Source organism: Equus asinus, chromosome 2 (assembly GCF_041296235.1).
Source record: "Equus asinus isolate D_3611 breed Donkey chromosome 2, EquAss-T2T_v2, whole genome shotgun sequence".
Lineage (NCBI taxonomy): Eukaryota > Metazoa > Chordata > Mammalia > Perissodactyla > Equidae > Equus > Equus asinus.
In genome coordinates this window covers 188087595-188103305 of record NC_091791.1, presented here as the reverse complement: position 1 = coordinate 188103305, position 15711 = coordinate 188087595, and the positions used below count along the sequence as shown (strand labels likewise).

Here is a 15711-nt window from a genome sequence, read left to right as displayed (position 1 = left end):
ACAGTAAAATAAACTTTGAACTTTTATGAACATTTAATTCTCAGAAGAACCCCAACAGGAATCAGCAGCAAAGTAAAAGGGAAAAAATACATATTTATTTAAGCTATAAATCAGTTTTTAGCAGTTCTGAGAATTTTCACTGCCAGTAACAACTACTAACATCTATTATATACTTAAAGTTTATTAACTGCTTGAATATGCATCTATCCTAACTTAAAGAAAATCTTTAAGCATTTAACAGGTCTGTTGCTAAAGAAATATAAGTAACTATAGATAGATATGAGGATCAATGGAGCAAAATTTGAAAATTCACCTTGATGAAGAAAAACCATATAAAATAAAAATCAGACCTTTCTGGGTAGCAGAGGTGCCCCCTGCTGAAGCACCCTGTGTCTGTGCAAACATGCCCTCGAGATGGTTATAGAGTGCCATGAAGTCCTCGTTTCGGCTAAGTTCATTTTTTGCCCGAGTCATTCCTTCAGGAATTAAGAAAAGATTTTCCAAATAAATAAACTTAACAGGAAACTAATCAAATTTATTATTTATTAAAAAGAAATTAAACTTTACAAATGAATGCAAGTTTTCCCAATTTAAACATGAAAACCAGCAACTTCTTCCAGTTCCACATTCACATATGTGTTAATGAATGGCTTGCTCTTTTCCAGCTATTCATCAAAAACAAAGAAACATGGCCAGCTGTTACATAACTATCTCATTGCTTTTTGAAATAAAGCATTTTTAAGTAAACTAAACTGTTCAATATATCTTTAATGAAAATAATACATTATTATTTCTTTAAATAATATACCTTTAGTTCCATCCATAATTCCACAAAGGAAGAAATATAAGGATCTCATTCCCATTTGCTGCAATAATTCGTAACCATGATACAAGCTAATACAAATAGCAAACTCTCCCTCGATTATGCCTTGTATTCCCTAGAAAAACAAGCATATATCAAATTTAAGCAGAGAAAGAAATGAAGATACATGTTCCATGTAGAACTTATTGGTTCTAGTGCATGTCATAGGATGTTACTATGGAAAGGTGGCAATGTATTTTCCATATATAATCTGTCCCTTTATTTTTTTTTCTTTAATTCAACCGGAAATCTACATTTTAAAGACAATTATGGGGGAAATATTTATCACATACTGTTTGTCTTTACAGGAAAATTATTAGCAGTACATAGTTTCATTTGTTCTTTCAAAACTATTTAATAAGCATCACGGCACATCAAGCACTGAGTGAGGTATTCGGGACACAATGGAAAACACGTCCATTATGGGCCTATCCTCATGAATGTTACTGGCATCAGGACAAATATTTAATCAGACTGTTTAACACCAACATTTAACACCAGGTATAAGTGCCATAATAACGGCTGACACTGAGCACCAGACCATGTTCTAAGCATGTTACTTGTACAAACTCATTTAATCCTAACAGCTAGGAGGTTAGGATTACACCTAGCTGATTACACCCACTTCACAGGTGCGGAAGCTACAGAGCCAGGATTGGACCCCAGGGAATTCGGCCCAGAGCCCTTGTCCTCAAAACCACTACTCTCTTGGAAAAGTGAAGTACACACTCCTACGGCAGCATACAGCAGGTGTATCTATACAATGAGACGGTTTTAAAAAGACTGACCACTGAGAATAGATTTTAATTATTTTCTTTATTCTGGATAAAAACTAGTATTCGCTACCTTGCATTTTTAGTAGCATTTAACATCAGAGATACTCATTTTGAATGTTTCCAGGATAGTGATTAATGCCCTAAGATGGCATCCTAATTACCTGAAAGGGTAAAATAGCCTCTCTGAAAAACATAAACTCTCATCAGTAAGATTAAGTTCACTGGGTTTAGATTTATGACAAAATTTCAATGAATCTTTAACTCCTAGCAGAAATTAAAACACATTTTATTAAAGTTTAGTATAATATCCTGCAACTTCATAGAAAGGCTCCCTCAGTGGTTCCCCAGATACCACAGAACAAAGTCCGTATTTCTGGGTGTAACACTGAAAGCTGCTCTCGTGTGGTCACGACCTAGATTGACTACCACACCTGCCTTCCTCACTCCTTTACCTCAGTCCAATCGGCTTGCTCACTGTCTCCTTCACATCTTCCTTCAATCGCCTCTTTTGCACATGCATTCCCTCTCAGTTCAAAGGATGGCTCAGTGCTTTTTTGTGCTTATGAGCACCTCTTCTGACTTTGGACCTAGCTTGATGGTATGCTCCTATCCACTTATTTTTTCCTAGAAAGATTAGGAATAAGCAGCCTACTGTGACGCTTCCTCCAACCTTGGTATCCAGAGTTAAAACTAAATGCTCTGGGTCTACAAGTTAGGTAGAACCTACCCTTTCTTGGCCCTTTGACTTTGCAACACAGAAATAAACTAAAATATCAATTCTTTATTAAAAGAAAATAAATTTGTCTTAATTAAAATCTTTAAAGTCTATTCTTGCTAGATTTTTCATGCTTTTATAAACTATATAAATCATATCTGAATTTTTGATGAGCCAATATACACCAAAAACCAATCATTATTTACATTTCATTCTAGCTCTGAGTAAAAACTTAATCTCTATCTTCAAAATTTATTTAAAAGTACCTACCACAATATTTGGAGATGGGTTTTTCCTAAATTGATCTCTTGCCAGAATTATCTGGTATTTTGTTAGACTGGGGATATCCCGTCTCTTCAAAACATTCCTCTGAATCAAAGAACTAGCAAATGTTTCCAAAATCTGCAAATTTCAAAGATATTTAGTTTAAGGTGTTTTAAAGTCCTTTTTCAAATACAATCATTTCCTCACATATTAAAATAGGAGTTATATATTAAATAAAGTTCATCTTAAACTGAATTTTTACGTAAACTCAGCAAAGATAAAATTTAAAAGTACTTGACATTTATCCCCAGATAACATCCATATGAGAGTCAGCACAAGCAATTATCAGACCCAACTATAATTTAAGAACATATGTGTTTATCTGTTCATTTTCTAACATGCCCCGCCCCCCACCAGCCCCAATCTAAGAACAATGAAAGGAGGGCCTTTGGCTTCTTCACTGTTACATCTTCAGTACCTACAACAAAGTCTGGCACATAGGCAAATATCTATAGACTGGTGACAAAATCAAAATGCCCTGAGTACATTTAATTTCATTTGTTGATTCATTCTTTCACGAAATACTTATTAAGTATCTATTATGTATCAAGCATTGTTCTAAACACTCAGGATACTGTGGCTGAAACAGTGAAATCGCTGTTTTCATAAGGTGTAGATCCAAGGGAGGGAAGCAAGGAAGGAAGAAGTGAAAAAGAAAGCAGAGCATTTTGATTACAACAAACACATTAAGACCTAAAACACAGTGATGAAGAAGAGTCTTTGAGGGAAAAGGGGTTATTATGAAATAAGGTGGACAGAAACAGTCTCTCTGAAGAGGTAACATGTGAGCTCACGTTTAAATGATGAAGTACGTTGAGTATGAGAGGTTCCAAGGACAGAGCACTCGAGGAAGGGGAAGCAGCAGACACAGGGTCCTGATGCAGGAATGAGTTTGCTGGCACAGTGAAGGAAGACAAAAGAGACTTCCAGATGAAGACCCACTACAGTAATACGTAACAAACTGTTCAAATTTTTGCCTAATTTTTATTTCCTAAAATAGAGCTATTTTAGTACATTTTTATCTTTCCTCCCTTCCAGCTTTGCTGATCACACTGCTAAAAGAAGCACTCAAAAATGTCAGTGAAATTAAATTCTTATATGTGATTTACAAACTCTAAGTTTTAGATTCTTATAAATGGAATGATTTAATCATAACAAAATATATTAGTATTTAGCAGATGATTACTGGAAAGATTTTTCCATATCTTAATAACATTAAAAACTTTGTTACAAATAATTTAAAAACAAAAACCAAACCATATTCCTACAAAACTTCTCTTTAAGAAAGACTTATTAAAGGTTAAATGATGCTTGAATGTTTTGGTTATGTATCGCTGCACAACAAACTACTTCAAAGCATCACAGATTAAAACCACCACCACTGTATTTGCACACAATTCTGATTCTGTGGGTAAGAATTCAAGCAGGCACTGCAAGGGCGTAGAAGCAACGACACCACAGTAACAACAAGCACACCTAGTGAACAGACCTTGATTTCTAAATACCACGCTTCCATAAAAGGAACAGGGATTCCTTGAAGAAATGGTTGATTCCATGGCTGGGACAGGAAAAATACTAAATCAGCATAAAATATCTTGTAAAGTAGAAAATTAGGAAGTGCTCCAAAGAAAAGAGTGCACGTCTGAAGACACAGGAGCCATCTTCAAGCAGCTCCCAATGACCAAAGCGGGAACGACGTGAGCAACAAAACCAATAATGACAGTCTTGGATTTAACCCACAGAAAAATCAAATACTCATTAGTCTATATTGATATAAAGAATGGAATTAATAAATAAATGGAGAAGAAACAACTCTTCATTATAAGAGAATTCAAATTAACAAATGGAAAAGAAAGGGAAAGAAGAAACAATGATTAGGCAAACACTACAGAAAGAACTATTGCAAGCAAGAACCATCACTGTATGCTAAAATTAGCGGGCAAAATATTGACAAGCAAGGTATTTGCACAGTCTCAAAGCATCTCCCCAGTGGAACTCCCTATACTATTTTTGCAAATTTTTTGAATGTCTAAAATTATTGCAAAATTAAATGTTAAAAACAAAACCAAATTCTTCCAGGCTCTGCAGGGACAGCTTGTCTCTGCTCCCTGAGGTCTGGAGCCTCAAACAGCAGGGCCGGCTGAAATAGCTCAACCCGGCTGTTGTCTGCACCTCAATTCTAGCTATCTACTGGCTCCTCCCTCCTCCTCAACGTGACCAACTTGAGCTTCATCACATTCTGTTGCTCAACGCAGTCACAGGCCAGCCTAGACTCCTGGGAAGGGGAAACAAACCCCTCCCCACAGAGAAGTCGCATGGAATCTGCAGTCATCTCTAATCCACGGCAATGAGGATACGAAAACAAGATGTTTTCAGTATGACACTAATTATGAACTACAGAAAAACAATGATTTACCCTCAATTTTTCCCACTGAAAGGGTAACTGTCTAAGTGATTTCTCAAAGCTAAAATATTGACATTTGGACGAAATAATTCTTCGTTGTTGGGGGGGTTCTCCTGTTCACTGCAAGATGTTAAGCAGCATTCATGGCCTCTAAGCACTAGATGCCAGAAGCAACTCCACTCCCCACCCCTTTCAGTTACGACAACCAAAAATGTGTCAAGATATTGCCAAATGTCGCCAGGTGGGCAAAACCGACTACAGCTGAGAACCATTGCTGTATAAGGGATCAAGAAGGAAAATACTGAAAATATATTTCCTTACAAAGAAACTTCTGGTTGAATCCAGATATGTGTTATTGGTGTTTTCACCATGTAAAAATTCACTGAGCTGCACACTTACGTTTCGTGCACTCTGCTGTTTATATATGTGTAGGGGAGAGGTGTTCTATACTGCAATTAAAAGGTATACTTAAAAAAATACAAAACCATATGAAGCTACTATTCACATTAGAAATGGTACATCATTTTGTATTGCCTCCTTAACTAATAGTTTGCCAAAAATAAAATATGGTGCTCATTCCAAAAATTTCAATTTCAAAGAATTTTTCAACATATTATATAAAATGATTATATGTTCTCACAGCCAGATCCTGTTAACTAAAGCAATTACATTATTAGTTCGTTTATTAAAACACTGAATTGTGATAAAAATGGCTTACCTGTATATATGCCTTTTGGATGGCAGCAAGTTCTTCACCGAGGGGAACAACAAGTTTTTCAACTCGTCTCTCGTGAGAGTATGGCAGGATATCTGGAGAATCTTCAGAACGAAGCTCTATCTGCCCAATTAGTAGGTTGGTAATAACCTGTTGCACGGCCTATGCAAAATCAATTAAGTATGATTATAAATTATATTACTTAAGTTTTTTAGTTTGTCACTAACAGAAATAGAACAGTGTTAAAATTTGAAAGAAATATTAGAAATTCATATCATTAAATATTTTTAAAGAAACAGAACGCTAACACAGATCAGAAGTGGCACAATAGAGGAATAAGGCTTTTGAAACATCTTTCTTCCATGCAGACTTCAAGATAAGCATCCAAGAAATAAGAACAATGGTAAATGTCCAACAAGTTCCTTAAATGTATTTTGCACTTGCCAATAGCAGTGACATATTCCTTCCATCAACATTTTATAAAGATTCAGACAAAAGAAGTTTCAGAAAAGAAAACTACATCCCGAAAACTATATAACACGATCAATTTCAGAGCTAGAATCAGAACGCAGATTTCCTGATTCCCTGGCAAATACTTTTTTCCATTGATTTTTTTGTGAGAAAAACAGAGAAGTCTTGTTACTATCAAAGGACACAAATGTATGTTAGGAATACTTTACAAATTGGCTTGCTAAGAAATTGAGGGTATAGAGCCTATACTCAATCAATTACTGGTAAGTTAGTGGAATATTTTCCATTTAAATTAATATATACAATGTGAATATATTTCTAAGGCTAAATTTCATTCGCTCAAAGCTTATAAAGGCACTTAATTGAAAAAGTAGGGAATTGGAGCAAAAACATATAAGGTGTTGGTATAAACAACTACCAAACCATTAGACTAGTACAGTACTGACCATATCACTAAGAGCCAGGAAGGAAGGAGAAAAGGGGGGATCATGAAAGCACTAGAAATTAAGAGGTTTTTTTTTTTCTTAACTAGAAAATCCTCATGAGCTTAGTTGGACAAAAAAATACTCTAAGGCAAGAATGCCATCTGAATCACCTTTGTATTCCCAGCACTTGGCACGGAGCCCAACACTGTAGTTACTGAGGCTCCACAGACATTCAAAATCTAGAGAAAAGTTACAATCACTTTATAAAATTAGGTAAGACTTGAGTATTTTTAATCATTCATTTATTCATTCATTCAATATCTGAGTAACTCCCACATGCCAGGTACTGAGTTGGCGATGGAGCTATGACCAAGATAGGCATAATCCCTACCTTCATGTGGCTACTATTTTAGTGGGGCAAAAACACAAAACAAATGAAAAAGCAAAAGAAACACATATTATGATAAATATTAAGAAGAAAATCACAAAATAGGGGAGCTGACTTTTGAGAGCTTAGAGTAGAACTTCCTGAAGGAGAGGCATTTCAGCAGAGATTTAATAGTTGACTAAAAACAATCATGCTTAAACATGTTTAAACAAGGCTGCAGGGAAGCGAGAGGATAGGATAGAAATTTCTAAAAATTATCAAGGCTATGGACAGAAGGAAAAAAAGTCTTACAGGTTGGCAGAGTTGAAAGCTATCTTAGAAAGTATCCTAAACCCAATACAGAAAACTATTCAGAGATATGAAAATCAGAATGTCATGGGATAGGGCTCAAAATCATTTTTACCATCCTCCAGTAAAGGAAACCAGAGCTCTCCGGAAAATGGCTGATTCCACGTCTGGGACAGGATAAGTACTAAATGAGCATAAAATATCTGGTGATGTCAGCAAGTCAGAAAGTGTTCAAAAAGACAAAAAGGTGCAGGTCTGAAGGGCACAGGAGCCATCTTCCAGGTGTTGCCAACGGACAAAGATGAACACACTGAGCAAGAAAATTATGAATGAGGGGCTGGCCCCGTGGCAGAGTGGTTAAGTTCACGTGCTCCGCTGCAGGCGGCCCAGTGTTTCGTTGGTTCGAATCCTGGGCGCGGACATGGCACTGCTCATCAGGCCACACTGGGGCAGCGTTCCACATGCCACAACTAGAAGGACCCACAATGAAGAATATACAACTATGTACCGGGGGGCTTTGGGGAGAAAAAGGAAAAAAAATAAAATCTTTAAAAAAAAAAAAGAAAAGAAAATTATGAATGACAGTACTGGATCGCAGATCATAGAAAAAAATAAATATCCATTAGTCCATATTAATATAAAGAACTGAATTGATAAATAAATGGGGAGAAGAGACAGCTCCTCACTCCAGAAGAATTGAAATTAACCACTGTAAAAGAAATGAGGGAAAGAAGAAACAGCAAACAGGCAACCACCGCAGAAGAAACTGTTGCAAGAACCATCCCGGGAGCTAGAACAGGGCATTTACACAGTTTCACAGTATCTCCCTCACAAGACACTTACTAATTACAAAGGGAAAAACAGGAAGAATACAACGGAGAAACCAAGACCTCATCTTAACCCAGTCAAGATCAAGAGCACCAGTAATGACAATCATCATGTACTCTCTGACACAATGTGCTGAGGAAGAAACAGCATTACTTCAGGGCTATTCTTGCCAAAAACGCATAACCTTACTCCAACCATGAGAAAACACCAGGAAAATCCAAACTGAAGGATATTCTACTAAATAACTGGCACCTACTCTTCAAAAACATCAAGGTCAACGTGATACACCACATCAACAAACTGAGAAATAAAAACCACATGATCATCTCAATAGATGCAGAGAAGGCATTTGACAAGATCCAACAGCCATTTATGATAAAAACTCTGAACAAAATGGGCATAGAAGGAAACTACCTCAACATAATAAAGGCCATATACGACAAACCCATAGCCAACATCATACCCAATGGGCAAAAACTAAACCCCATCCCCCTGAAAACAGGAACAAGACAAGGATGCCCTCTATCACCACTCTTATTTAACATAGTACTGGAGGTCCTGGCCAGAGCAATCAGGCAAGAAAAAGGAATAAAAGGAATCGAAATAGGGAAGGAAGAAGTGAAACTCTCGCTGTTTGCAGACGACATGATCTTATATATAGAAAACCCCAAAGAATCCATTGGAAAACTGTTAGAAGTAATCAACAACTACAGCAAAGTTGCAGGGTATAAAATCAATTTGCATAAATCAGTAGCATTTCTATACTCCAGTAATGAACCAACAGAAAAAGAACTCAAGAATACAATACCATTCACAATCGCAACAAAAAGAATAAAATACCTTGGGGTAAATTTAACTAAGGAAGTGAACGACTTATATAATGAAAATTACAAGGCCTCTCTGAGAGAATTGGATGATGACATAAGGAGATGGAAAGACATTCCATGTACATGGATTGGAAGAATAAACATAGTTAAAATGTCTATTCTACCTAAAGCAATCTACAGATTCAACGCCATCCCAATCAGAATCCCAATGACATTCTTTACAGAACTAGAACAAAGAATCCTAAAATTCATATGGGGCAACAAAAGACCCCGAATTGCTAAAGCAATCCTGAGAAAAAAGAACAAAACGGGAGGCATCACAATCCCTGACTTCAAAACATACTACAAAGCTACAGTAATCAAAACAGCATGGTACCGGTACAAAAACAGGTGCACAGATCAATGGAACAAAATTGAAAGCCCAGAAATAAAACCACACATCTATGAACAGCTTATCTTCGACAAAGGAGCCGAGGGCATACAATGGAGAAAAGAAAGTCTTTTCAACAAATGGTGCTGGGAAAACTGGAAAGCCACATGTAAAAGAATGAAAATTGACCATTCTTTTTCACCATTCACCAAAATAAACTCAAAATGGATTAAAGACCTAAAGGTGAGACCTGAAACCATAAGGCTTCTGGAAGAAAACGTAGGCAGTACACTCTTTGACATCAGTATTAAAAGGATCTTTTCGGACACCATGCCTTCTCAGAGAAGGGAAACAATAGAAAGAATAAACAAATGGGACTTCATCAGATTAAAGAGCTTCTTCAAGGCAAATGAAAACAGGATTGAAACAAAAAAACAACCCACTAACTGGGAAAAAATATTTGCAAGTCATATGTCTGACAAAGGCTTAATATCCTTAATATATAAAGAACTCTCACAACTCAATCACAAAACATCAAACAACCCAATCAAAAAATGGGCTGGAGACATGAACAGACATTTCTCCAAAGAAGACATACTGATGGCCAATAGGCACATGAAAAGATGCTCATCATCGCTGATCATCAGGGAAATGCAAATCAAAACTACACTAAGATATCACCTTACACCCGTTAGAATGACAAAAATATCTAAAACTATTAGCAACAAATGTTGGAGAGGTTGCGGAGAAAAAGGAACCCTCATAACACTGCTGGTGGGAATGCAAACTGGTGCAGCCACTATGGAAAACAGTATGGAGATTCCTCAAAAAACTAAAAATAGAACTACCATACGATCCAGCCATCCCACTACTGGGTATCTATCCAAAGAGCCTGAAGTCAGCAATCCCAAAAGTCCTGTGCACCCCAATGTTTATTGCAGCACTGTTTACAATAGCCAAGACGTGGAAGCAACCTAAGTGCCCATCAACAGACGAATGGATAAAGAAGATGTGGTACATATATACAATGGAATACTACTCAGCTGCAAAACAGAACAAAATCACTCCATTTGCAATAACATGGATGGACCTTGAGAGAATTATGTTAAGTGAAATAAGCCAGCGAGAGAAAGATAATCTGTGTACGACTCCACTCATATGAGGAATTTAAAACTATGGACCAAGAACAGTTTAGTGGATACCAGGGGAAAGGTGGGGTGGGGGTTGGGCACAAAGGGTGAAGTGGTGCACCTACAACATGACTGACAAACATTAATGTACAACTGAAATTTCACAAGATTGCAACCTATCAATAACTCAATAAAAAAAAAAAAAAACATCAAGGTCATGGGGCTGGCCCCATGGCCGAGTGGTTAAGTTCGCGCGCTCCGCTGCGGGCGGCCCAGTGTTTCGTTGGTTCGAATCCTGGGCGCGGACATGGCGCTGCTCATCAGACCACGCTGAGGCAGCGTCCCACATGCCACAACTAGAAGGACCCACAACGAAGAATATACAACTATGTACCGGGGGGCTTTGGGGAGAAAAAGGAAAAAAATAAAATCTTTAAAAAAAAAAAAAGTTACTTAAAAAAATAAAAAAAAAACATCAAGGTCATGGAACACAAGAAAAGACTGAGGAACTGTCACGGATTGGAAGGGACTAGGAGACATGACAACTACACACAGTGTGGGATCCTGGACTGGAACCTGGAGCAGAAACGGCACTGGCGGGAAAACCGGCAAAATCCAGATAAGGTCTGCAGACTAGGTGCCAGTATTGTGCCGATGTTAACTTCCTGGTCTTGATAATTTTACTATGGTTACATAATATGTTAACATTAGGGGAAGCCAAGCACAGGTAATACAGAGAATTCAATTTTTGCCAAGTTTCTGGAAGTCTAAAGTTATTTCAAAATAAAACTTAAAAAGAACTGAAAACGGTAACAACTTAAAAGTTTTACTATTAAAAGGTTTATTAACAAATGGCTTTAGGTGACTCTTATGCCCACTTACGTCTGAATACTACTAAGGTAGAAAAACTCCTGCCCCCTAGAAGCAAAGGTAGGCACCTTGTAGGAAATGTGGTGGTCCTAACGTCAGACTCAATACTGACGTACGAACGGATCTGGTCACATACAGTTCTCATTTTCTTAAACGTTAACAAATGGAAAGACACTTTACTTACCTTTATATCACTACCTGGTGTGGCACTAAGAGCCAAGATTCTAAAGTGATTTGTATATTTGACTAGTTCTCTTACAACCTTAAAAAAAGAAAAAAACTTCTTAAATTTTATCCAACACAAAAATAACAGTGATTATGTTAAACAAGCTATTATATATGGTCCATTATCATTATTCCTTACTCAGAGTATTGATGGTCTAGTGGGTGAAACTATTGTTAGTCATCTTATCTGCAGAGCAAACGATTTAGGCTTACATCCACATCAGTCAACCACCTTAGGGTTTCTTCTCTGCATAGAGCTACAACAACAAAGCCTAGTACAGAGGCAAATCAAAAACCCAGAGGGCCAATGCAAGGGCAAATGGAAGGAGAAAGTCCACTCTCCATTGCTTGGGCCACAGTCTGCCTTACAGCTATATCCATATGCATACTTGCCAGATCAAGATAAATTATAACATAAAAATAGAAAATAAATAAAAACTAGTGTGAAATTAGATTTTAAATGGAAAATAAGATTTGCTTTATGAAAGATTTCAAAGAAATTAGATTTTATGTGGAACAATTTTAAATTAAGTTTATTCATAAAAGAATAAGGCTAATTTGGAGTAATTTTAAAACTCTTTCCTTTTAAATCCTAAAACATTTTCTTCAGTGGCACCAAAGCATCATTCTAGGCTTTGCAGTTTGAATGCAACACCGACTTCTGGTATGATTAACACTGGATCATTTGTCAGAGTCCCATATGCCCCTTCACATGAGGCCCCAATAAAAAGGAAAAGGACCTCTAAGTAAACTGAGTTGCAGGAACAGCTCTCGGTATCCCATATTCCAAATTAGACATAGGAAACAGTAAAACCAGGTTATCTAAAAACTGCTCTAATTTCAATGCATGTCAAGGATGAATTCAATGAGATTGAATCTTGATTAGTACTCTAAAACTATTATTTATGGAGTTTTTTGTAACATGATACAGAATGCATATAAAGATAGAACATTAGAGACTTCAGCAGAATTGTTCTAAATAAAAACTTGCAAGACAAAATGTCCCTAATACACCACTTCTTTTCCAGCAGAGATTCTCAAGCATTTTGTAGAAGGGGAAATGGAGTTGTGTTTGTAACCCAGGAAGCTACATTCTTCACTGAGCCGGTGTGCCTGTTGGGACCTCTATCTGGAACATGCAATGCTCTGTAAACTCTCAGTGCTGTTTGGATATTAATGAAGTCAATGCACGTCTCAATGTAGTCAATAAAAGCATAAGCCCTGTAGTTAAAAAAGAAATCACCTAATGCCTAGAAATTTTAAGAAAATAAATCAGATAAAGTTGCTAAATATAAACTAAATCTACAAAAAGAATTTCAGAGTTAGAATAAAAATTGTTAAATGCCCCTCCTTCAGCAGAAACCTTAACACATTGGGTATTAATTTAACTTGGAAAGATTAAAAATAAATGAAAAAATATATCCATTTCCCAGCTGAGATCAACTCTAAGAAAGATGACAATTCTCCAGAACATAATACAGAGATACATCCCTCATTGTGCACCCTGCCTTTAAAAGGCCTTCTCTCCTCTAAGCTCTTTTAAATCTTAAGTATCACCCCAGCTGAACATTTTTCAAGGAGTCTCCACCGCCTATGTCCGCTACGGACTACAAAGAGCATTCAAGCTGCTAAGCATAAAATGCAACCGCCTTCATGACCTGGCCCTGAGTACTCTCCCGCCATACCCCACCCCCCCACCTTTGTACTTTATATTCTTCCAGTACTTAACTGGAAGGTAGGCACAGTTAGGTCTGCTGAATACATTGTGCCATTCAATCCTTACAACAACGCTGATGGTCAAGGATTATTTTACCTACCTGCCAAGGATGACACTGCATGTTCACTACCAATCTTTCGATTATCATCTTAGTTCCAAAACTCCACCCATACCCCACTTTGGATCACTGCCTCAGCCATGACTCGGCTCTCATCATCTACATCTGACGATAATTGTCTTGTTAAGGTTTAAAAAAAAAAAAATGACAGCAGAGACACTGATTTGAAAGGAAGAAGGAAAGTATTTCCTATCACCACCTGATATGAGACAATAGATATAAGGCTTTTCATAATGATAATACCATCAATAACTTCCAACACTAATAATTATTCCCCAAAACACTCTTTAACAAGGTTTACACTACAAAACACTTTTTAACAAAATATTACCTGGCAATAAGCATAGTTTCCAAGAGCTTTATGAGCTTCATCAATAACTAGACACTTTATTTCAGCAGCAGGACAAGATCCTCGGGAAAGATCATTTACCATGACTTGAGGTGTAAGGAAAAGGACTCTCTTACTGCGCCATATTTCCTTCCTGGTGAAGGCTTGAATACATCCTGTAAATAAAAGTGACATTCTACATTTTAAACTCCAGACTGTTATCTGCAAAATGTAAACAACGCGGCCTGTTTGCAGAATGCATTCCCGCTTTGGTAACTCCCTTTCAAAACGAAGACAACTTGACAAACCATCGGAACGCTACATTTTAAAGCTCCGTTGTGGTCCAAATGTCCATGCCGGCTCTTACCGAAGACTGCTATCGTCTTTAAAGACTGCCTACAGAATGGCCTAACATCTGAAGAGAAGCAAATTCTTCCACTGGGAAATCCTGGAGTAGAAAGGCAGGAAAGCTTATGTTCACTTACCGATGGGGTCTACTCGCATAATCGCTTCGAAACGCTCTAATGGGCAAGCTGCTGGGATTCTCTGAATACAGCGACCCTATCCATTAGGGCTGGACTTGCTACGAGTAGATGATGCTTTAAGGGAGAGGACGTAAGATAACCTAGGGACTATTACACAGGGACAAGGAATTCCTTTAGCTCAGTTTCCCCCAGAACGCGTGCTTTCCCCTGGGGACCCAACATTTGGTTTCCAACTGGCGCGTTCTTGTTAAGATACCTGTTATCTCGGCCATGTCGGGCTGCGGGATACCCATCACCCGGTAGCAAGCCTCGATCTGCTGTGTCACCAAGGGCTTGGTGGGGGCCATGAAGACCACCTTGCCGGAGGGGAACCAGCGGTAGAAGTTGTACATGACCACGGCGGCGATGAAGGTCTTCCCCAGGCCGGTGGGCAGGCACACGAGCGTGTTGCAGAACAGCGCGGCGCGGGCGATGCGCAGCTGGTAGTCCCGCACCGGGCAGTTCGTGGGGTAGATCCACAGGGCGCCCGCCGACGCGCAGAACCCGCCACTCTCCAGCCCCAGCTGCCGCTCGGCCTCGTACACGGCGACCAGCAACACGTCGTCGTCCACCTCGGGCTCAGCCTCGGCGGCCCCCGCCGCTGCAGGAGAGCGCGCCCCGCCGACGCCGGGGCTCCGGGGCCGCCCCGCTCCGGACCCGCAACCCGGAGCCCCGGCGGCTCGGGACACTCTCGAGCCCCACGTCTGGAAGAGCGTTCTCTGCCTGCCGCTCATGACGCCCACGCCCGCCCGAGGCTTCGCTCGGACGCCAGCAGCCGCCGCCCCCGCCACTCCACTGCCGCAGCCGCTCCACCGCCGCCAGGCCGTTGCCCATCCGCCCCCTTCACACAGACAGCGGGCCGGAGGGCGGGACTGCGGCCCGCTCGCCCACTTGAAAAGGCCGCCGCCGCCTTCGCGCTGGGAGTATGATTGGCTGGCTTCCCGGAAGCTCTCGCGGCCCGCCCAAAGACGCATGCGCCTGGTTGTTGAGTTACTCTAAATGTGGTCCCCTTCTCAGTTTTCATGTAGACTCTTCAGTTCCGTTTCCCGTGGCTAAGTGTTCGGGCAGCTTTGCTACAGTGTTACCACTTAAAATGAGAAAAATAAGTAACTTTAGGATCCCGGAGACAGTAGAGCGCCACGTCTTTGTGAACTTAACATTATTGAGCGTCTGACGTGCCCTATTCCTTGTTGGCTGTGCTTACAAGTAGGAAGAAGAGGTGAAAAGCAAAAGGGTTTAGCTAGAATTAGACATCTAGTCGGCCTCCGCCATCTAGGCCGAGAAAACAGAACGCCAGGCCTGTTTTTCTCGTTATTAAGAGCGGTCACCCATTGTCTTAATGTTTTTATTGTTAAAAGGGAAGCGAACGGTGTGGCCCTGTCAGTCGTGGGACAAGCCGAAGGTAA

The 15711-nt window shown here is 39.2% G+C and overlaps 1 protein-coding gene across 1 annotated transcript in view; it reads right to left on the bottom strand.

Moving 5' to 3' along the window:
* Positions 1 to 15198, bottom strand: part of FANCM (FA complementation group M) — a 52430-nt gene extending 37232 nt beyond the window's left edge. Inside the window, exons 1-7 of the mRNA XM_044765567.2 lie at positions 14523 to 15198; positions 13785 to 13957; positions 11578 to 11655; positions 5800 to 5958; positions 2624 to 2755; positions 809 to 938; positions 351 to 476 (exon numbers count right to left, since the gene is read on the bottom strand). Coding sequence (XP_044621502.2) covers positions 351 to 476; positions 809 to 938; positions 2624 to 2755; positions 5800 to 5958; positions 11578 to 11655; positions 13785 to 13957; positions 14523 to 15039 — 1315 coding nt within the window. The 5' untranslated portion in view covers positions 15040 to 15198. The remainder of the gene's footprint in view (positions 1 to 350; positions 477 to 808; positions 939 to 2623; positions 2756 to 5799; positions 5959 to 11577; positions 11656 to 13784; positions 13958 to 14522) is intronic.
* Between the last annotated feature and the right edge of the window lie 513 nt (positions 15199 to 15711).